Source organism: Sycon ciliatum, chromosome 7 (assembly GCF_964019385.1).
Source record: "Sycon ciliatum chromosome 7, ocSycCili1.1, whole genome shotgun sequence".
In the NCBI taxonomy this organism is placed as follows: Eukaryota; Metazoa; Porifera; class Calcarea; order Leucosolenida; family Sycettidae; genus Sycon; species Sycon ciliatum.
The window spans coordinates 13839713-13863691 of NC_088649.1; the positions used below are offsets into that span (position 1 = coordinate 13839713).

General features: G+C 52.6%; 2 protein-coding genes across 2 annotated transcripts in view; both read right to left on the reverse strand.

Annotated features, from left to right (window-relative positions):
* LOC135821052 (histone-lysine N-methyltransferase PRDM9-like) overlaps window positions 1-23979 on the reverse strand; it is a 40847-nt gene that overhangs the window by 16402 nt on the left and 466 nt on the right. Inside the window, exons 2-6 of the mRNA XM_065334116.1 lie at window positions 22916-23046; window positions 15924-16076; window positions 14503-14558; window positions 13877-13983; window positions 13114-13313 (exon numbers count right to left, since the gene is read on the reverse strand). Coding sequence (XP_065190188.1) covers window positions 13114-13313; window positions 13877-13983; window positions 14503-14558; window positions 15924-16076; window positions 22916-23021 — 622 coding nt within the window. The 5' untranslated portion in view covers window positions 23022-23046. The remainder of the gene's footprint in view (window positions 1-13113; window positions 13314-13876; window positions 13984-14502; window positions 14559-15923; window positions 16077-22915; window positions 23047-23979) is intronic.
* LOC135821239 (uncharacterized) lies at window positions 16925-22272 on the reverse strand. The gene has a single exon (XM_065334301.1). The coding sequence runs from the start codon at window positions 22270-22272 to the stop codon at window positions 17062-17064; it is 5211 nt and encodes a 1736-aa protein (XP_065190373.1). The 3' UTR covers window positions 16925-17061.

Here is a 23979-nt window from a genome sequence, read left to right on the forward strand (position 1 = left end):
CATCCCCTTCGTCATAAAGGAGTTTAACAACCTACATAACATACCGTACGTATATGACGGCGTGTTCACAATATAGAACATAACATCCAACAATAGCTCTATGTACAAGGTAACAATCATGAATGGCACACGATGGCGTGCTAACAATACAGAGACATAGTATCCAACAATAGCTCTATGTACAATATAACAATGGCACCTCAGCTACTGTGACATAAGCGAACAGGTCCATGAGGCCTCTCTGGCCCTACACATCCAGGATTGACCTGGGTGCGACTGCGCGGCCAGACCGTGTTCGATACAGCTGGGTGGCAGGTTCAGCAGGCTGGCTGACGTCACACGGTGACGGCGGCTGAGACTGGCTAACGTCGCTCCACGGCGACGGCACGTCACTCGACGGCTGAGGGCCTGCGAGACTGGCATCCGGCGGGAAGTGGACCCGCCTCTCTCTGAGGTGGGTACGGTTGCGCCGCACTTCTGTCCCATGGTCAGGCTGCACCATGTATGACCGTGGCCCGTTGACAGACTGGGTTACGATACCAGGTTCCCACAGGTGCGTGGTCGGGCTGCGGATGCCGACGTGCTGACCAGGAACTAGGGGGCGGAGAGACTGCGCTCGTTGGTCATGGTGTACTTTCTGCTGGTCCTGCCGTTCCTCGAGCTTCTGTCGGATGGCCTCGTCCCGAGTGTCGCGCTGGTGTTTGCGAGGCAGGTTGTCCTGTACCTGACGACCGAACAGCATCTCGGCCGGCGACGGTAAGCCCTGGCACACTGGGGTGGCGCGAATGCACAGCAGTGCTAAGTGCGGGTCGGTCCCACTCTCCCTTGCCTTCTCGAGAGCTCTCTTAGCGATCTTGACTTGCGATTCGATAAACCCGTTACTCTGCGGGTGATGTGGCGACGACGTACTGTGGCGGAATCCATATTCGGCAGCAAACTCCGCGAACAGATGGCTGCTGTATTGCGGCCCGTTGTCCGACTTCAGCACGGCTGGGATGCCGTGCTCACCGAAAATCTCCTTGAGGTGCTGGATGATGGCCCTGCTGGTCGCTTGTCCGGCAGGCAGCTTCCGGGTGATAAAGTACTTGGAGTAGTAGTCGGCGGCAATGAGGTATTCTGACCCGCCGAGGTAGAACAGGTCCGTGCCTAAGGTGTGCCATGCCCTTGGCGGAATATCGGGCTGCATCAGTGGTTCCTTGGCTTGACTGCTCTGGTGGCGCTGGCACGTCGTGCAAGATGAGACAGTTGCTTCGATATCCTTGTTGATGTCCTTCCAGAAGACGGACGTTCTGGCTCGCAGCTTGGTCTTCTCTATGCCTTGGTGGCTGGCGTGCAGCTTGCTGAGGATTTCCCCCCTCATTGGCGGGGGAATCAGGACGCGACTGCTCTTCAGGATGAGACCGTCCTCGGTGCTCATCTCGTCGCGGAAATTCCAGTACGGGAGCAGAATTGCCGGCACCGCGCTCCTCTCTGATGGCCAGCCACTGAAGATCATCTCCTTCAGTGCTGACATCTCGGCGTCTTTAGCCGACTCCTCGCGGATCCTCGTCATCGCTGCATCGCTGAATTGCGGGAACACGGCGTGTACACTGACGTCGAGGTCCTCAATTGGCTCTGTTTCCTCTGGCGACAGTCGGGATAGCGCGTCTGCGATCGGAATGTCCTTTCCGGGGCGGTACTTGATGGTCATGTCGTACGGCTGCAGCTTCAGCAGCATGCGCTGTAGACGCGGCGGGGCTGCGCGGAGGTGCTTGAGCTTGATTGACTCCAGCGGCTTGTGGTCGGATTCTACTGTGAATGACTGACCGAATAGGTAGGTGTGGAATCTTTCACACCCGTATACGACAGCTAAGAGCTCACGCTCAATATTGGCGTAGCGAGACTCCGTCTCGGTAAGCTTCTTGCTGGCGAATGCAACAGGCTTGTCGTCCTGCAGCAGAGTGGCGCCGAGACCTTTCATGGAAGCGTCGACTTGTAGTGTCGTTGCCTTGCCTGGGTCAAAGTAACTGAGCGTTACCTCTGTCGAAATGGCGGCCTTGACCTTGTCGAAGGTGCGCTGGTGGCTGTCTGTCCAGGCGAACGGTGTATCTGGCTTGGTCAGCTCACGCAGGTGCGCGGTCAGTGTGCTGGCATTCGGTATGAACGGGCTCATGTACGTGACTAGCCCGAGGAACGTCTGGAGCTCGTCCTCGTTCTCGGGGTGCTCCATCTGCTTCAGCGCTGAGACCTTCTTCGGGTCGGGCTGTATTCCGTCAGCGCTGCAGATGATGCCGAAGAACTTGATCTTGTCCTCTTTGATGCGGCATTTGTCTGGGTTCAACTTGAGACCAGATTGTTCGCAGCGAACCATCATCTGGTGCATGTTGAGATCATGGTCCTCGTCTGACGTCCCGTATGTGACGATGTCGTCTGCGATGCCGGTGACGCCTGAGCACCCTTCGAACGTCTGGTCGATCCTTGCTTGGAAGACATCTTGCGACATCTTGAGGCCGAATGGCATGCGAAGGAATCTGTAGCGCCCGAATGGTGTGTTGAAGGTGGTGAGGTAACTGGATTCGTCGTCGAGCTCCACATTCCAGTACCCACATTTGACGTCGACGATCGAGAACACTTTGGCACCTCTCAACTTCGGGGTGATCTCCTCAATGGTGGAGACCACGTGGTGCTCTCGCAGGATGGCGTGATTGAGGCCTTGGGGTCTAGGCACAGGCGTAGCTTGCTATTGTCTTTGAGGCGGAACACGAGGCTGTTCACCCATGCTGTTGATTCGCCTTCCTGGATCTTGGTGATGATGCCGTTCTGGATCATGTCCTCCAGCTCCGTCTTGATCTCGTCTCTCAGTGCGATGGCGTGGAGGTGGCGTGGAGGGTGTACAACCGGGACGACGTTGGGGTCCACTGTGATGTGGTACTTGCCTGGGAATTTCCCAATGCCATCGAAGCACTTCGGGTATTGCTTCATCAGGTCGTCCTTGTCTCGGATGCTCGCTGGCTTCTCCTGGACAGCGCAGTTCAGCGTGACTAACTGCAGGGCTGTCGCTGTCGGGAGGCCGATGATAGCAGTGCCAGGGCAGTCCGTGATGTAGAAGTCAGCGAGTTGACTCTTGCCATCGTAAGAGCACGGAATAGGACGGGTTCCGCATTGCTTTATCTTGGATCCGCCGTACGCTGTGAGGGTGGTACTTGACGGCTTCACGGACTTCGGCTTTGGGTATCCGTTTGGTCCGACGTGCTGGGGAAACATTTGGCAGAACACTCTCAGCGGCAATATATTGCCCTGGGCGCCCCGTATCCACCTTGGCTCTCAAGGTGGCCGGTCTGTTGGTGTTGTCCAGGCTGACATTGAGGGTCGCGAACACCTCTCGCTCTAGTGGCGGTTGGTGACGCTCGACGCTGTCGATGATGACGGCGTCGAAATGCAGTGCGTCGAAGCGTCTCCGTGGGCTGGGGCTCCTCTGGGGGTAGCGCTCCCGCGGGCTGGGGCTCCTCTGGCGCCAGCGTCCGCGTTGCTGGCCCCTTCCATGTGCCCCGTCTCTCCCCTGCGAACGGCATACGTTTGCCCAGTGATTCGCCTTCCCGCATTTGTTGCAGGTGGAGCCGTGCGCTGGGCACTTTTTACAAAAAGGGTTATCTTGTAAGGCTGCTTTGGCTCAACGCGAGCGCATCTTGGGTTCTCTTAGACTCAAACAAACTGTTGCTTATCATTAGACAACGAAAAAACCCAATGAAACAGAAACGACACGAGGAGACAAGCTCCAGGAAAAAGGGCTAGAAAACCGTATGTCGTACGTGAAGACCATGGGAACGTCGTAGGCGTACCATGGCGCAAAAGGTAAGTAAAATACTTTAGAAGACACGATAGAAAGAAGAAAGAAGACTGTATAATCAATTGCTTGTGTGCTTGTATGTATGCTTGGTGCGAACCATTAGTTTGTGACAATACTCTTATTCATGCAATCTCTAACAAGCATGCAATCTCTAACAAGCATGCACTATCTAACAAGCATGCACTATCTGACAAGCATGCAATATTCCACACTCCCTCCAGATGAGAGCTTAGAATTAGTGTACTACATGTACCTGACTCGTTCCTACAACAGCGTGATGCTACTAGAGTACAGAGCATGGTGAAACGTGATGCTCTCATCGAACACAGAATATTGCTGCTGCAGCTCTATAAGGAGCCGGCATTAATCAGTTGCTGTCTGGCCTTATCAGCTGACCGGGCAGCATCTCTCTTCGGGCGCATGGCGCCGGGGTGCGCACCAGATTGCTGGACAGCGGAGGCTGTGTCCGCAACGTGGGCCTGCGATTGTTCGTCGAGAACGTCGGCGGCTGGTGCAGGTCTTGCTACCTCCACAGGGTACAGTCGCTGTACCGGGCGACGCATGGTGGATGCTCGTCCTCCGCGGGAAGAGCATTTTATTACCGCTCCTCGGACCTTGTTGTCCTTGCCTCGGATGAGGTCTTCGACTAACGCTAGTCTCCACAGGCCACGCTTCTCATTGTCGTCGTGCACGACTACTACATCACCGACGCACACTGTTGCTCCTTGGTCGTGCTGATTGCCTCGCCTGTGAGCGTTTCGGAGTTCGAGTAGATACTCACTTCTCCATCTGCACCAGAAATGCTCCAGGAGGGTGTTGAGGTGGGTGAGTCGGTGTAGAAGCTCATCTCGTTGAATTGACGCGACATCGACGTCATCAGGACACACTGTCGGAAATGACAGGACGCGCCGACCATACAATAGATGGGACGGTGTTAACGGCTCCTCGACATCTTCAGTTGACACAAATGTCAGAGGGCGACTGTTGAGGACTGCTTCAACCTCGAGCACGAAGGTGAGGAGTTCTTCGTACGTGACGCGTGCCTGGCCGAGAATCTTCCTCAAGCAGCGTTTTACACATCGGACCATCCGTTCATAAAATCCACCCCACCATGGAGCCTTCTCCAAGTTGAACGACCATTCCATGCCGTGTGCTGTTAGATAGTCAGTGACTTCGGGCAGACCGAACAAACCCACTAGTGACTTAGCCGCTGACTTGAAGGTCTTGGCGTTGTCAGAGGTAACGTGCCGAGGGATGCCAAATCGTGCCGTAAATCGCTTGAAACAACGGAGGAACGTTTCCGCTGATAGGTCAGGCACAAGATCTAGATGGAGCGCTCGGCTGACGGCGCAGGTGAAGAGCGCGATATATACCTTCTTGGTGTCTGCTCCTTCCCTGACAAACAGTGGCCCTGCGAAGTCCACACCGACGTAACTAAAGGGGAAGTCCACCTTGGTCCTGAATTCTGGCAGGGGAGGTGAATCTTCCGGAGCGTACGGCTTCGACTCGAGACGTCGACAAACGGTGCATTGGCCGACAATCTTTCGTACGAATTGCCGACCACGAATGATCCAGTAACGGGATCGTAGCTCGGTTAGTGTCTCCTTGACACCATTGTGGCATACCGTGTCATGCGCCTGCAGGACGGCTAGACGTGTCAACGGGTGGTTCGCGTTCAGCAAAACCGGATGGGTTTGATCATGCGACAGTCCGGCGTTTTGCAGACGTCCACCACACCGTAGAATGCCACTCTCGTCGGTGAAAAGGCCGAACTCCTTACACCAACCAGGGTACTTCTTGTCCTTGGACAGATCCTGTTGAGCGTTGACCATCCACAGTGTATGTGCTCTGTGGAGATCCTTCGCAGACAGATGTGTGGTCTTGCTGCGACGCTTCAACAGGTCTGTGACCTTCAGGACGTAAGCGGTCACACGCAGCAGTTTGCTCAGTGAGCTGAATCGATTCACATCGATGACCTTCTCGATGCTGCTGTGCGAGGTGCAGCCGACTGCCATGACCGTGGTAGGTGTTGCCTTCCGCTCTCTCTCGACTTCTTCACACTGCGATGCTGCGGAGCCGCTGTCGACTTCTGCTCGGGGTTGTGGCTCGTGTAGCCACTTCGGACCAGTGTACCAGATGGTACTGGTGAGCTCGCTGGGCTTCACTCCTCGCGACGGCAGGTCGGCTGGGTTCGAAGCTGTTGGGCAGTAGCTCCAGCAGGACGTCGGAACGAGACGTCGGATCTCTGTAACCCGGCTCTCCACAAACTGCTTCCATGTTTGCTCCACTCCAGCTATCCATGCCAGTGCCACTTGGGAGTCTGACCAGCAGTGAATCTGATCAATCTTCAGCTCCGCCAACGTTGAGGAGACGGATGCCATCAGGCGAGCCAATACCAGTGCTGAAAGCAACTCGAGGCGGGGAATGGTCTGTTGCTTCAGCGGCGCAACACGAGTCTTTGCCGCGACTAGCTGTACTGAAGTGCCCACCTCCGTCGTGAACACAATGTAGATGGCTGCTGCATAGGCTCTCTCGGACGCGTCACAGAAACCGTGTAGCTCGACACGTGTGATGTTGCCGTTCGCGTCTGTTGCGTAGTGCCGTGGCAGTGAGACCGGTGGCATGGCCTTCAATTCCCGTATCATCGTCTGCCACTTGCCAAGACACTCTCCCTCCAATGGGTCATCCCAGCCCATCTTCAACTGGCATAGTTGTTGGTGAAATACCTTGAGGGTGATGGTGATAGGTGCCAGGAGTCCGAGGGGGTCATACACCTTGGCTGACGCCGATAGGACTTGGCGCTTAGTTACTGGCGAGTCGACCTTGGTCGTGCTGAACACTTCGTCGACGCTGAACGTAAGACGGTCAGATGTCCTGTCCCATGGAATGCCCAGGACTTTGGTGGTGGCTGCGGATGAGCCGTTCAACATGGTCTTGGCATACGAGTCGTTGTCCACGGCGACAGTAGGCAGACCGTTAGTCGACAGTGGTGTCGCTGCGGTACCATTGACGATCTCATTCAACTCAGCGGAGTTGGAGACAAACTTGCGCAAGTTGAATCCGCCTGTTGCAAGGTGATTCTTGGCACGGTTGAACGATTCCAACGCATTGGCATTGCTGTTGCCGCCACTCGCAACATCGTCCACGTACAGACTCTGCAGCAGCTTCGTAGTGAACTCGGGCTCAAACTTGGCGAGATGGTGTTGCAGGGTAGCGTTCAATAAGAATGGGCTAGCGGATACACCGAAGACAACACGCGTGAATCGGTACGTCTTGAGTACCGGCTGAGCGCTTGTGGGATTGTCGACCCAGAGGAAGCGTAGGACGTCGCGGTCGGCTGCCTCAATCCCAACCATCAAGAACGCCTTTTCTATGTCTGCGGTGAAGGCTACCGCATGCGTTCGGAACCGGAGCAGTATGCTGGTGATCTGCTCGAGCAGCGGTGGTCCCGTGTGGATGCAGTCGTTCAGGGACGGATGCGTCTTCACCTTGGCTGAGGCATCGTACACCACACGAACCTTCGTAGTGGTCTTGTCCTGCCGAATGACAGGATGGTGAGGCAGGTAATGTACTTCGCCCACCACGTCGTGCTCTGTAGTTGGCACCTCCTCGATGATGCCCTTCTGAAGTTGCTCTTGAATTACTGCATTGTATTCCTTCAGAATTTCTGGTGACTTCTGCAGTTTCTTGAGTGTTGACTGCAGCCGTTTCTCGGACAGACTGTAATTGTCTGGAAGCGCGCGATGATCCTCCCTCCATGGCAACCTGACCGTGTACCTCTGCCCATCGTAGCGGATGGTCTGTTGGAACAGCTGCAGAGTGTCCGGTTCATTAGGCAAGATGCCGATGGATTCAAGCTGCCAGAACTTCTGGAGTAACTGGACCAAAGCGCCGTCTGGATCTTGCACGGTAGATGGTTCGACATCGCAAGCGTGAACGGTTGCGACGTTAGTGGAGATGATGCCTGAATTACACCTGCCTGTTGGTCCGGACAGAACCCACCCGAGGCGAGTATCGAGAGCAGTTGGCCCATCATCTACACGAACGATGTCGCCCGTGACGATCTGCCAATAAACGTCAGCGCCGAGTAGAATGTCGATACTAGCTGAGCCGCCACAGTTGTCGGCAAGACTGAGATTCTGTAGAGACTCGTAAGCTGTGACTACATCTGCGGTGTGCTGATTTTGCACGGGTGCACAGACTGATGGAACGACGATGCAGTTGACACGAATCCGGTTGCCATCGACGCACTGAATGTCCAGTTCGACCACGTCCCGGAGTGTGCTTGGGCTTGGCTGTTCGCCGCCAAACGCGTTTATCACTACACGTTCTTGACCGGAGCGGCGCACATCCAACTGAGTCAGTACCGATGATGTAGCGTACGAGCGTTGGCTCCCACCGTCTAGCATTACTCGCACAGGCACTTTTCGATCTGGACGTTGAGGCGAGACCACCGAGGTCTGTGCAGTTTGTAGAAATACAGCTCCGCTGTCGCTGACAGTAGCTGCGGTTGTTGACGAAAACACTGGCTTCGACCATTTTCCACTTCCGCCTTGTCTAGATGGCGGAGAGGATGTCTTCGCGCCAGTCCCAGGCTGCTCTGACGACTTGGGTTCGCAAATGGACGTATGATGTCGATGCTCGCATTTGCTACATCTCAGCTTGGACTTGCAGTCGCGAGCCATGTGGTTCTTCTTCAGACAGATGAAGCAACGACCATTCTTGCGTATCAGCTCCTTGCGGCGCTTGATGTCTGTGATGGACGAACATTGCGAGGACTCGTGTCCGCTGCCGCAAAACACACATTCTACGCTCGATGAGGTGACGGTAAGAGCTGCTGCTGTGGAAATGTCTGATTTGGCAGGCTTGCTCATCAGACGTGTGGCCGCAACGCTATGCGAGACACTCTGCAGGGTCTCCTCCGCTTCCGTGCGGAAATCTGCTTCCCGTACTAGCCACTGCAATAGCGAGTCGACCGACTCGACAATATTGTTATCGCAACGCCACCGGTGGTACGCCGTTAACAGATCTTGGCTCAGCTTCTGCTGCAGCTGAGTGCAGAACGTACCGTACGACAGCTCATTCTGACGGCCAGCATCAATCAAGTTAATCTTGGCGACTTGCACAAGATCTGCGAAACGCTCGAGCTGTTTGGCTGTGCCACGCTCACGGATTGCTGGCATGTCCTGGAGCGCGGACATGTGGACGGCTGTTTTGCGCTTCTCACCGCCGTACTTTTGGTCAAGTCGCTGGAGTGCTGCCGCGTAGGCCGCTGCCGAGTAACCATACGTCTCGACAGTCTTCAACGGTGGACCGGACAGATATTGCCTGAGCTGCAACAGCTTCAGCTCCGGTGACAGAGGTTGTTGATCGACGCAGACGTTGAAAGACGTACGCCATGTGTCGTATAGCTTTTTGTCGCCGTCAAAGGTTGGTATCTTGATCTTTCTTAAATGGCGATAAACGTCTGATGGTGGATTGCCTTGCGGTGCATGCGAAGGACCAGGTGTGAATCCTGGTACTGGTCCAGTCAATCCATACCCATTTGGGGTTCCGCCATAAGGGCCATAATTGGATGCTGATTGTTGGCCTGGGTACAGTGCACTTCCATTCTGTGCAGGCGATCCACCAAAAACGGCGTTCACTGGTGGATGTAGAGCTGGTGATGGGTACAAACCACTGACATTGTACTGCGTCTGTAGTCTCTGTACCCCAAAAGCGGCGTTGTTGGACGACACTGCTGCAGGTGGAACTGGTGACCACTGTGTCGAACCAGCTAAATTAGGCGTTGTACTACACGGCGGCGGCCACTGGCTAGCTGCCGTATCTGGCTGCGTCCATTGCGGGGTTTGACTCTGGGCCGCTTGTAATTGTGGCACTCCGAGTACGTCGAGCGGCAAGCGGCTACCGTAGGGGATCGTACTCGCAGAGGCCGGGGCCAGGTGGGAATGTGCTCCAAAAGAGGCTGATGCTGATGCTGCTGAACCACTATAAGCGGACGCTGGGTCAGTCGCGGTGCCGAAACCCTGAGCAAATTTCGTCGTGTTCACTCTCGACGACGTACCACTCGCAGTAAGTGTACGGACTGAACTGAGGCTGTGTTGTTGTGTTGGTGTAGCTGTTGTTCCGTATTGCAGCGTTGGTGTTGCAGCTGTGATCGTGAATGTGCGATTGTCGTTTGTTCGTGTTGTGTTGGTGTAACCAGCACTCGAGACTGGTGTACTCGTGCTCGTCGTGTTCTGCGTGATCTGTTGACGTCCGACGTCGTACGGTGACGAGACTGACGACTGTCGAGGGTTGGTACCGGTGTCACTACTGCTCACAGCCAGACGCAAATCTGTACTCACGCCAACACCGGCACCTGGTTGTTGCTGCTTGCGCTGCTCTGCTGGGACGTTGTTCCGGTCGAGGTCGCGCGCTGCTGGCCCGGTGGCCCCTGTAGCTGCTGACGGGATACCAGATACATCAGGCATGGACATGACTACATTCGTGCATGCACTATCCTGGCCTACAAACACAAGCTCCGTAGCTGCGGTGTTAGCATCCGATGCGGGAATGTGTACGGTACTACCACTAGTACTGGGTTCACTCTGGCCACCGGCCTGTACACCTGGTACACTACGACTCGTGCTGGATGTATCTAATTCTTGCATGCTACTGCTACTCCACTGGAGCTGCTCCTGTGCAGTCCGTATTTTGTCTGTAGCTGAAATGGATTCCAAATATGCCTGAACTCTCTCTGGGTGACGGGTGTATCGCAACCCCGTGATTTCGCTTGTGTGTGCACTGTTGTATCTACTCATGCTGATATTTGCTAAAGTAGTGCTGGCCTGCGTCACTGCCTCAGTGTACGACACCTCTAATTCTGCAGTCTCCTTTGCCAAACTCTCTAAATAAGTAGGATTCTTGCAAAATATATCTGCCAGCTCTGAAACAACCTCCATCACGGAGTTCATCCTGTTCTCGAGCATTAGTAGCCCATATTTAATCTCCTCGACACTCACGGTTTCCGATACGATGGACACCAGCAACCCACGGCGGACATTAGTATATTCCGTCTTCGCCTTAGCCTTGGCGATCTTCTGCTGCGGACCAATACTATCTGCCATCTCTAGTCTTCTCTGGTTCGAATCCGACAATCCGGCTCGAAGGACCAATTTACAAAAAGGGTTATCTTGTAAGGCTGCTTTGGCTCAACGCGAGCGCATCTTGGGTTCTCTTAGACTCAAACAAACTGTTGCTTATCATTAGACAACGAAAAAACCCAATGAAACAGAAACGACACGAGGAGACAAGCTCCAGGAAAAAGGGCTAGAAAACCGTATGTCGTACGTGAAGACCATGGGAACGTCGTAGGCGTACCATGGCGCAAAAGGTAAGTAAAATACTTTAGAAGACACGATAGAAAGAAGAAAGAAGACTGTATAATCAATTGCTTGTGTGCTTGTATGTATGCTTGGTGCGAACCATTAGTTTGTGACAATACTCTTATTCATGCAATCTCTAACAAGCATGCAATCTCTAACAAGCATGCACTATCTAACAAGCATGCACTATCTGACAAGCATGCAATATTCCACACACTTGCTTGGGTGGTGGGTTCGTCCACATTTGCCGCAGTCTGCGTGTCCCACAGATTTGGAAATGGCGTGAACCGTTTCAGGTAGACGGCTGCTGCTGGTGGCGGTGGACAGCTGCTCCATGTGGCGCTGTGTTGCTTCATAAGTACGGGCCTTGTCAAGCGCTTCGTCCAGAGTCAAATCACTACCACCCTCCAGCAGGCGTTCTTGCACTTTCGAGTGCTTCGTCCCCACGATTAGCTGTTCTATCAGGCGATCGTTAGTCTCCTGAGCGTCCCTGAACTTGCACTTGGACGTCTTCTTCTTACACCTCGCAAAGAAATCATCTACAGACTCGTCGGGTTGCTGGCGGTATTTCTGAAGCTCAAACCGAGCCAGTCGTGCATTTACCCGTGGCTGCAAATGCTTATTAAATTTCTTGAAGACGGCAGCTACTTTGGATTTGTCGCTTGCATTATCCCACTCGAAACTATTGAAAGCATCAACACCAGTTCTCCCGATCCATAGCATGACATAGGCGACCTTTTCCTTGTCGGACTTGTCGGAAAAGGGCCCTTGGAAAACTAGAAGGCAGTATTGTTGGAACCGCTCGAATTCATCAGGTAAATCTGCGGCTTGCCAATCCATCGACGGCGGGGTAAATCCGGCTGCTTCTGCCATTTTACCTCTTGCACCGGTGGCGCTACTGCGACAATTCTAGGGCGTTTATTTAGTTTACTTCTGACACCATGTTTCGGGGTAAACAAGTTAGTTGTTTACGATAGGATTATATTCTCACTTGGCCATTGTAGGCAAATCATAAGAACCACGACATCTAAAGGATGCTGCATGAAAGTAGGCAGCTGCGAGATGCGTATCTCGCGCATGCTCTTGCATGGCTACGTAATGCATTACATCATAATACAACACCCTCCACCTAACCCCAGCTATGCAACTGAGTCAGAAAATTTACTAATGTTGAAGTATATTATTCTGTGTACGTCGTGTGTACGTGATGTTGGTGCATGCGCGTATTGCTGTGGGGTGAAAAGCAGTCTTCGTCTTCAGCTCGTCATGTCCAGTTGTGTTGCCATAGTTGTCTTGTAATAAACAGTCTTCTAAATGTAGTTAGCTCATCGTCTTCTCAAAGTGTGGAGATGGCACGAGGCTGGGAGCAAGGTGAAGAAAGTCCGGATACAACATTGGTGGCAGCGGTGGGATTCCAACCCACGCCTCCGGAATGACTAAAGTAAATCAATACCTAATAGTCCCTACCGGTTATTCAAGTACTTTGATCATCCAAAGACGCAAAGAGAAGTGGTGAGCACACATGCTCTTTCCCTGAACACTGCAAAGGTCACAACCCATTTCACGGAATCATTTTTTTTTTTCAATGACGCAAGTCACTGTATATAGTGTATCATACTGCTTTGCCCACGTGGGTGGATTTTGATGCCTTCATGAGTGTTTGCCATAACGGACATAGAGCTAGAGGTCAAAGGTCATGACTGGAACCTGAGTTCAAATGTCAACTCATCATGTGATACATGTGTAGGTGAACTAAGCACCTTCACTAGCCAAGTATTTACTACCACATCTCCAAACACGCATATGCATGCCCGTACTCCTCCCCCCCCCCCCCCCCCCCCCCCACGCACACACCAACACACCCACACACCTGCAGGTGAACAAGGCCATTAGTCCAAAGCATTGCAAAACATTACTCACAAATGTACTCGTCATCGTCTGACTCTGCTTCGTTGTATGACACTTTAGAGGCTGCTTGACGTCTCGGGTAGCGGACACGCTTACCATCACAGGACTCTGATTCAGCTGTCACAGTGTCACCTTCCACCACGTCGGCAGGGTCAGGGCTTATCAACATTGGACATGCCAAATTCGGTGTGTCCTCAGGTTCAAGTACAAGCCTGTATGCAACCGAATCAAAACACATGGACACAGGTGAACAAACATAAACACACGCACAAGCACTTGAACACAAATATGCACATGCACAGAAGCACACAAACAAACCAACAGAAAGCCAAAACAATGTTGCACCACATACCATGTACATGTACATGTACGCGTATGCCCGTCGCAGGAGAAGCAGCTACTGTAAAAGCCTTATATATAACGAAGTGCTAATTCTAACGAGTTAACGAGGAGAAATCTGTCGTTAAAATAGAAAACGTTAGACAGAAATCGATACATATTGTTGCTATTGACCGTTGAGAAGAGACAGAGAGACAGACAGAGAGAGAGAGACAGACAGAGAAACAGACAGAGAGACAGACAGAGAGACAGACAGAGAGACAGAGAGAGAGACAAAGAGAGGCAGAGAGAGAAAGACAGAGAGATAGAGAGAGAGAGAAAAATCCTGATAGGAAAGATACGAGTGTACCTCTGGATTAAAACGTTGCTCAGGATAGTACTTGAGATGACACTGGGTCGAAAATAAGGTTGACACCATAACATGAGGAGAGCTTACGGCTTGTTTTTGCTGGCTGCCTTTTCTCCTCGATCATCATCAGCAGCATCATCATCACGGTATTGATCTGCCGTCACGCTGTGGTCCAAGTTGTCATCATCTTCATGCTTTCAACAGTGAAAGTATGAACATGCATACAAAGACACATACAAAGAAACATGCACTTGAAATAAAGTGTGTGTACTAGGCTCTGCACCTACGTGTGTTGTCCCTGCCCCTTTTAGAACGTATATGCCCCTACGACACGTGTATTGAGCACTGTCACGAGCAACCGCAACTCTCTCCGAGTGTACACAGAAACACAGATATCATCACGCATACAGACAAGCACCTAATTCACAATGTTTCCCGCTTACTAGCATCGTTTCCTTTCTGCCGATAATAGAGGGACGCAGCTCAGCCACAGAGATTGTGAACAGAGATTGTGAACCAGTCCAAGCAATACTGGAGAACTGAACCCTGATGGTCATGAGGCCGTACTGGGTTTTCCAGTACTGGCTTCTATGACAGTGAGAGCATACTACTGCAGTGGAAACTGCACCATTACTTGCCATCCGGCACTTGACACAACGTGAAATTGTGGCGAAAGTTAGAAATGACTGTACTGAAATACAACATGCACACACCTGTTTCTTGGTAGCTCCAGCCTTGGCTGCTTTAGCCTTGTATCTCTCCACCTCGTCTGACACATAAGCAGAATACAAGAATAGTGCTGTTATTCATTAGCTCCATGAAAGCATAGCCAGTACAGGGAACAAGAACACGAACACGAACACACACACACACACACACACACACACTTGTACGTGTGATGCTGAAAAAGGTTGATTCGAAAAATTATGTTGATTTTCAATATACGGTGGTGACATGCGATTGCTTGGCCCTTTTCTTTGTTACAATGTATGTGATTCAGAGTTACAGACATTTCAAAGTTTCTGGTAGTGCCTGGTCAAGGATCGCCCGGATAAACAAGGTATGAGTGTAGAAAGAAAGAAAGAGAGAGAGTGTGTGTGTGTGCGTGAGAGAGAGAGAGAGAGAGAGAGAGAGAGAGAGAGAGAGAGAGAGAGAGAGAGAGAGAGAGAGAGAGAGAGAGAGAGAGAGAGAGAGAGAGAGAGAGAGAGAGAGAGAGAGAGAGAGAGAGAGAGAGAGAGAGAGAGAGAGGGAGAGTGAGAGAGAGCATGGCCAGCAATCAAGGACATATGAGAGTTGTATTTTTTGTACTCCTCCGAGGTGTGATTTTTGGCGTGCTGGGCCAAGCACAAGGAAGCCACCTGTCAAAAAAATGAAGAAAACGGTTGTTGTTTGATCCTTTGGTGTAATCTTTGTAGCTTGTCGAAGCAAGTTGCTGTTTGGAGCAGAAACGCTGAAATTGACTATTTTCTGCATGTACTCATGCATGTACTCAGGCATGCAGTCTCACTCGTATTTTAGCTCTTTTTCTGGAATGGATGCTGCTCTGCGCCCCTTGGTGAACATTTCCTGCGCTCGTGGAGCAGCTGAAAAGGACCACTGGTATGTCTGGTTCCTGGTTTGAAAGTGGAGAATCGACTTTTGTGCCTTGAAAAAGGAGTAGAGAGTGATAAAGGTACGTCTGTAGCATATTTTGAGTGCTCCTCGTACTTTTTTGATCGTGATAGAAATTATCAGACCAAAGTCAGCGCGAAGATGGCCGTACAGTTTTCTTGTGGATTTTTTAGTTGTTTCATCTCGTATCTATGTCAGTATCGTGATGGTGAAGTGGAGAGGGTGATTTCTTCCTCTGGGCTTCGTTCGGCCGACTTTGGTTGGTCCTCGTTGAAAAGTGATGCTGAAAAAAGGTCGATTCGCAAAATTATGTTGATTTTGAATGTACGTGATGACATGCGAATCCTGGCTATGGAGAGTGTGTGTGTGAGAGTGAGTGAGAGAGAGAGAGAGTGAGAGAGAGAGAGAGAGAGAGAGAGAGAGAGAGGGGGGGGGGGGGGGGAGATACAGCAACGGAGGATCGACAATATTCTGGTAAGTACATCGCCAGGATCTTCGGCTATAGCCGTTTGATGTAGCTTACCAAATGAGGTTCTCGGCTGTTTTTTCATTCTCTTCTGCCACTCCGCCTGTGGTGTCCACTCTTCATCTTCGCTTGACTCGCTCTCGGACTCCATCAAGAGCTGCTTAGAACGCTTCTTGGCTTGGAAAAACGATCCGTTGGGTGCCAGCAAACCTAGAGCAACAACGATGACGATGATGACCGCAGCAGCAGCAGCAACAACAACATGACTTGCTTGCTTAGAGACACGGTAAGATGTTCTGAGCCCCCGGTGGCAGAGGAGCTGTCTACAGCTAGATAATGAGTAAAGGTGGACAGGCGTGCAATTTTCAGCCAGAGATTATCAGAGTCGTCACTAGTCAGGTTAGAATAAAGCCAATAACATTCACTGAGGCTGATCATGATGATCATAATTCTCTGAAAGGAGCAACATTTGCCTGAAGCATCTTTTCACCAGTATAATGGCAACTATAGTGGTCCTTCTTCCCTCTTTATTTGGGCGCCATTTGTGAGGTGGAAATTCTGTTGGACTGAGTAGGGTCCTGGGGAGACTTTGGTTCCTGAAAGTAGAGCTGGTTCATCCAGGGTTTGGGCTTATCAAGAGATGCCAGCGCTAGGGAGGACGGGATCAAATTCGGAAGACAGCACAATGCTGGTGTGAAGGGCCTAGGGGAGGACACACCAACAACCCACTCTTGTCCGGCTAACCGACAACTAACCCTGAAGGGCTGTCATCCTTGTTATTTTATCTTGGTGTGTAAAGTTGTACAATATGTGAGTACTAGAAAAGGTACCGGTAGTACGGGAAGTAGTACGCAGCATGCTATTCTAATGTCATATATGGACAGGTGTAAATATGAGGATGTGAAGGTTATAGTTACTGTATATGTATATGTATAGGGATATTTAATGGCACCAAATGATAATTATAGTTCCAATATCATCACACCATTCCCCTTCTCCGGTCACAGATACCATCTGTGACATTGACTAAACGAGAAACAATAGATATAGAATGTAACGGCACTAAAGGATATAAAGGTACAATATCATCACACCATTCCCCTTCTCCGGTCCGAGATACCATCTGGGACAATGACTAAATGAAGAGAGAAACAATAGATGAAGAAGCTAGGAGCAACACAGCAGGAGAAGAAAGTCACATCTGGCGGGACAATGCATCGGCGTTGCCATTGAGAGCGCCAGGCCGGTGCACAACGGTGAAAGCGAACGGCTGCAGAGCAATGGCCCATCGGGCCACCCGAGCATTGCCACTATGATGCTGAGCGATCCATTGAAGAGGGCGGTGGTCGGTAATCAAGGTGAAGCGTCTGCCGAGGAGATACGGAGCGAATTTGAGAATGGCCCACTTGAGGGCGAGACACTCCTTCTCGATGGTGGCATAACGGCGTTCACGGTCGAGGAGCTTGCGACTGGCATATGCTACGGGGTGTTCGGTGCCCTGGGCATCACGCTGGGTCAGGACAGCGCCCAAACCAACATCGGACGCGTCCGTGTGCAGGTAGAACTCCGCAGCAAAGTTCGGCGCAACAATGACCGGGTCGGAGACAAGGAGGCCTTTCAATTGAACGAAGGCCTGTGCAGCTGAGGTCGTCCAGTGGAGGGTGTTGGGGTGGCCCTTCGACGTCATGGCTACCAAGGGCTCCGCGATGGTTGAAAAGTGAGGAATGAGGCGACGATAGTAGCCGCACAACCCCAGGAAGGAACGCAGGGCCTTCTTGGTCGTGGGCTGTCGCCAATCGTCGATAGCTTGCAACTTGCCAGGGTCCGCACGCACCCGACCATGACCAATCCCATGGCCAAGGAAGGGAGTTTCGACCATACCCAATAAACACTTCTTCGGCTTCACAGTGAGCCCAGCGTCGTGAAGGCGACCAAGAACGTGGCGGAGCTGGACAAGATGGTCCTCAAAAGTCGGACTGAAGATGACGACATCGTCCAAATACGCCAGGACAAACGGGAGACCAGCCAAGACGGTATCCATGCAACGCTGAAATGTTGCAGGCGCTCCATGGAGCCCGAATGGCATCATAGTGAACTCGTACAGGCCAAACGGTGTGGTGAAGGCCGTCTTGGCACACGCATCCTCTGCCAGAGGGATCTGCCAATACCCCCTGGACAGGTCAAGGGTGGAGAGAAACTGGGCAGACCCGACAGAGTCGAGGATCTCGTCCACCCGCGGCATCGGGTAACAGTCGAACTGGGCCACCTGATTAAGGGCACGGTAGTCGACACAGAAGCGGATCGAGTCGTCCTTCTTCGGCACAAGCACAACGGGTGAAGACCACGGACTGCGGGATGCGCGTATGACGCCCATGTCCAGCATTTCGTCGACGGCATCGCGGACAACAGAATGGTGCGCAGCGGCAAGACGATATGGCCGGGAACGAATGGGTGTGGCGTCGCCAGTGTGGATAGAGTGAGCCACCACGGTCGTCTGGCCAGGCTGGGGTGAGAGGGTATCCTCAAACTCCGATAGCAGCATGTCGAGCTGTTGCCGCTGGTCCGGCGAAAGGTCGGGGTTAATGGTAGGACGGCCACCATCAACGTGTAGAGGGGAGCAGTCGTCAAGCAGCAGCTCCGTGTCTGGGTCGTCCTCCGCCATAGGAACGGTGAAGGCCGCGAGCTGGGGCCGGCGAAACCGCCGCAGGAGGTTGATGTGGAAAACCCGATATCGCTTCGTGCGGTGGGGTCCCATGTCAATCTCATAATTGACCTTGTCGACCTTACGCCGAATAGGGTAAGGGCCTTGCCACACGGCTTCCATTTTGCGAGCCGAAGCCGGAAGCAAGAGCAGTACCTCGTCTCCCGGAGCAAATGTGCGTTCCCGACTCAGGCGGTCATAGTAGGCCTTCTGCCGTTGCTGCGCGGTGGCAAGGTGGGAGCCAGCCTCAGTCGATATGCGTTCAAGCCGGTCCCGCATGGTGAGGACGAACTGGGCAGTAGTGGTCCGGAGCTCCTCCGTTGGCTGAGCCCAAGCATCGCGCACGAGATCCAGCGGGCCGCGGACATGGCGGCCGTACAGGAGCTCAAATGGTGAGAAACCAGTGCTGGCTTGAGGCACCTCTCGATACGCAAATAAAGCATATGGGAGCACCTCGTCCCAACTTCGTGGCGCATCAGCAGCAAACCGACGAAGCATACCCTTGAGGGTACCATTGAACCGTTCGACGAGGCCATTGGTCTGTTGATGGTACGGAGTGGATGTGGTAAGCTGGATACGGAGTAAAGCAGCAACTTGTCGGAGGACGTCCGATGTAAAGTTGGAGCCTTGGTCGGAGAGGATTTTGTCTGGCAGTCCTACTCTGGAAAAGATGGAGATCAACGCATCAGCCACGGTAGTCGACTCAATATTGGAAAGAGCGACTGCCTCCGGATAGCGGGTTGCATAATCCACCAAGGTGAGGATGTACTTCTTGCCGGACTGCGTACGCTGCAATGGGCCGATAATGTCAATAGCTACCACCCGGAAGGGCTCGCCAATAACAGGAAGAGGAATAAGTGGTGCCCGATCATGACGCAGAACACGGGCGGTGCGCTGACATGGTTCACAGGCGGAACAATACTGTGCGACATCTTGAAGAATCGTCGGCCACCAGAAACGGAGAAGAATCCTCTGGGATGTCTTCGCCTGTCCCATGTGGCCAGCCATGGGGACGGTGTGGCCGAGGTGCAGAATGGTGGATCTCCGTTCCGTGGGCAGAACCAACTGAAGGCGGTAGTAGGGGCTGGTGGTGTCCATCCCCGCTTCACCATCCGGTGAGTATTCCCGGTAGAGGAGGCCCTGGCGAACACAGAAGGTACTGCCATTGACGGGTGTCTTGTGTCGGCCAGTAGCATAGTGCCAACATGGGCTAAGAGATGGGTCACGCCGTTGCTCGTCGGCGAAACGGGTGGCATCTGGCAAATCGGGTGCAGAGATAGGTGGCGGTGTCACCTCCGGTGTGCTAGATAGGTCCGCCGGCGGTGCACGCAAAGAAGCTGCATTCGAGGCCAACTCCTCAAACAGTTCATCCTCGAACGGGAAGATGTCGTGCAAACCAGCAGCACCAGTCGACTCAGGTGAAGCCTTGGCCTGTGCACGCGTAGAGACCAAGACGTCCGTGGCGGCTGGCTGACACAGCCGGACCAACTCATGTATGTGGGGCACATCACGGCCAAGCAACACGTGACGGGGCAGGTGCTCGGACACTGCTGCCTTGACATAGTACACCATGCCGTCGATGGTGATGGTCAGATCGGCCATGGGGTAACTGGCCACATCACCGTGGGCACAACGAATGGAGGTAGTCTCACCAGACAAATCTTGGTCCCGGACCAAGGTCCTGTGTACCATGGTGCGGCCACACGCGGTATCAACAACGATGCTCGGGACGTGGGTACCATTCACGTACCCAGCGACGGTGTACTCCGGTGCTGGTCCCATGGCGGCGCTGGGATTAGCGGGGGGCAACCGACCAGAGTCTACAGGTGGAGGGGGTGAGCAGAAATATGCTTCACCCAGCAGATCATCCTCATCCGGCAGCAAATGAACTGTACCAGCATCTTGGACTTCCTGATCTGGGCTGGAAAACAGAGCGGTGCGAGTGTGATTCGGACACTTAATAGCAATATGTCCCAGCTCACGACAATTATAGCAACGCGGCTGCGACATGGGGCGTCTCGGTGGTGGTGTGGGACGGTCAGGACGAGAAGTCACTGGGCGGTCAGATGACAAGTGGGTCTGACTGGGGTTATCTGGGGAAGATACTGGCCGGTCCCGCGCTGAGCCTGAGGTTGGTGCAGCCCAGCGAACTCGAGCAAGGTTGGATGACTCGGACGTCCGGTCTCGGGGTGACGCAAATGACCCCTGCACCTGGGCACGTGCGTCAGTGTTCGGCAATGGTGCCCGTCGCTTAGAACAATCCCTGGCCATGTGGCCACGCTGCTGGCAAATGTGGCAGACAAGAGACTGTTCCCTGCCGCTGCTGAGACGACCACTGCTGGGCTCCTGTACGCGATCCCGTGCGTCAAGATAGTCCTGCGCTAGCGAAGCAGCCTGGTCGAGGGACGACGGTTTGCGTTCCCGCAGCCAAGTGCGTAAACCAAAAGGAAGCGCAGACAAGAACTGTTCCAGTAGGATCAACTCACATATGGCTTCGCGCGAGGATGCGGGGCTTAGCCAACGACTGCCAGTGTCACGGACACGGACGGCGAAGTCAATCATGGACTCCGAGCTCTGCAGCGTAGTGCCCCGAAATTTACGGCGGCTCGTTTCGGGGGTAACGGCATAGCGATGGAGAATGGCCTCCTTCACGCGGTCGTAGCTGTCAGCCTCAGTGGAGGCAAGTTCCGTGTATGCCAACAAGGCCTTGTCAGTCAGCTGGGGGCTTAGCAAATAGACCCAATCGTCCAGAGGAACTCTGTACGCCCGCATGGATCGTTCGAAACTGGTGAGGAATGCCTCAACATCGTCCCCAGGGCGCAGTTTAGCCAGTGGCACCTTCTGCGAGAATCGCCGTGTGGCCTGAGTGAGTTGCACTTGCGCCATTTGCGTGACCAACTGCGTGAGCATCGACAGTTGGGACGGCGAGTCGACATCGACATCGACATCGACATCGGTGGCGGAACGCTGTTCGTGTTCAGCCTCAGCCTCAGGGTTCTCAGCAGCAGGATCGATGGGCACGTGCGGGGCATGCGGACCTGCGGGTGTACGTGTACGACTAGTGCTGGCCTGCGCCTGATCACTCAGTTCGTGCGTACTACTACTAGGCCGAGGGTCTCCATACACGGGATCCTCACCAAAAGCGACATGTACGGGCTGACGGTGGACGTGGACCGCTTTTGGCTCCGGAGTAGAGCATGCAACCTTAGTATGGCTATGTGTACGCCCAGTACGCGTACGACGGCTAGCGGAAGCCAGTGCAGGTGCGTCATGCGTATGGTAAGTACTAGGACTAGTAGTAGGAGCAGAACCCTGATTGGCCTGAAACTGCGACTGGTTCATTGCAAAGGACTGCTCACTGGTGTAATCTAATTTGTTGCTCACAATACTGTTGCCGAAATAAGGATTATCACTTACTTTCGGCAAGCGAGGTTTCGGAGACGGTGCGGGACGAAACAAATCCATGGGTGGAGAAGGGAGCGTCGACCTGGTAGCAGCATCAGGTAAGCCAGTGAGCTCGTCATCATCCGGGGCCACCTCCTCGAACTCAGTGTCGATCTCCCGATCCATCCGCGCACTGCTGTGCGATACGGAGAGGATCCGCCGCACAAGATCAGAGCGTGCACCACCGGTGGGGAGATGCAGCCCCCGGCAGATGTCCCTCAACTGCTCGTGGCGAGCAAACGCCAACGACTCGAGATCCATGGCTAGCTCACTTGCGGCCCCACGAACTCGAAAAAACGAAAAACTAGAAATAAAAATACGCAAACTTTCAGCAACGACGGAGGTACGCAGTACTGACACACAGTGACTGGACCACTTCTGACACCATGTGAAGGGCCTAGGGGAGGACACACCAACAACCCACTCTTGTCCGGCTAACCGACAACTAACCCTGAAGGGCTGTCATCCTTGTTATTTTATCTTGGTGTGTAAAGTTGTACAATATGTGAGTACTAGAAAAGGTACCGGTAGTACGGGAAGTAGTACGCAGCATGCTATTCTAATGTCATATATGGACAGGTGTAAATATGAGGATGTGAAGGTTATAGTTACTGTATATGTATATGTATAGGGATATTTAATGGCACCAAATGATATAGTTCCAATATCATCACAGCTGGGCAGAATAGACGTGCACAATAACCGTTTGTACTCTGCGACAAAGAGTTCCTTTAAATTATCACGTCCACAACCACACGGGCCTTACACTTCATTTCCAATTGTTAAAATCTCCCAATTTTTTTCCGTTGGGGCTTCATTAGGGAGTGTTGTGAAAACACATAATTTGTTGTAAAAACAGAATACGGGTGGTTGATATAATAATAACAAACAGGCTCTCGCTTACCAAGTGATATCAACATTTCCTCATTACGGCGAATGTTCTCTTCGCGTTTCTTCTCCAGCTCGGTTAGCTGAGACCGAGGCGGAGGTGGGTTAAAGGGAAGTGGCATGTTGCTTGACACGATGATCTAACTGCTGTCAAAATACACACACACACAAACACACACACATGCACACACGTACACACACACACACATAACACACACACACACACACACACACACACACACACACACAGGACAAGCAAGAATGGAAGAATGTCAGCCAATGGTAAGGCTCACAGTATCTCAGATATGATGAGATTGAAATAACACAGTGAGAGAAACTAAACATCATAAGTGCCTGGTACTTGCGGCTCTCTTATGTAAGCGCTGCATACACAGCTGCTATTTCCATACCCAACTGTACAGACACTTGCTGGCACTAGTAGTGGTGGATCTATGGAATTCCGCAACTACCGTACATTTACGAAAGATACTGCGACATCGGCGGTGGTTGGTGAAGAAAGTGTCTGCTCCGAACGTCGGAGCTCTCGCTTCCTGCCATACCATACATGTACATGTAAAAGGTAAATCTATAATACTGGCAAGTGAAATTCGACCTCAGTATGAATACAATAGCGCTGTTAGAGGGGCACAGGCCTAACACCATCACAACCACACCACTCGTATTCCGTGCAAGCGAAGACACAAACGTTGTGCTACTCTATAGTCGATGAGTTGGAATTTCACCAGCCAGAACAGGGATGGCCACAACCGATGTCTGAAAACTTGAGGACATGAGCTCGCTGAATTAGCCTTGCTGTACTGTAGCTGATAAGTTTGGCAGAGTACGAAACAGACTCGGAGTTGCCCGTGTATCAGCATCGCTCTATCTTTAACACAAAAGGCACACGCGCCGCTGCGGCCTCAAGTTTGGTAAGGAGCTGGTCGTGAAATACACTAAGCAAGGGCGAACTGATGAGGACAATGACGTATTATGTATCGCATTCCTCATACACAAAAAATCGCTCGAAATCACGCCCAATTACAAGAGGATATTGGAGCATGGCATTAGTCACTCGAAAAG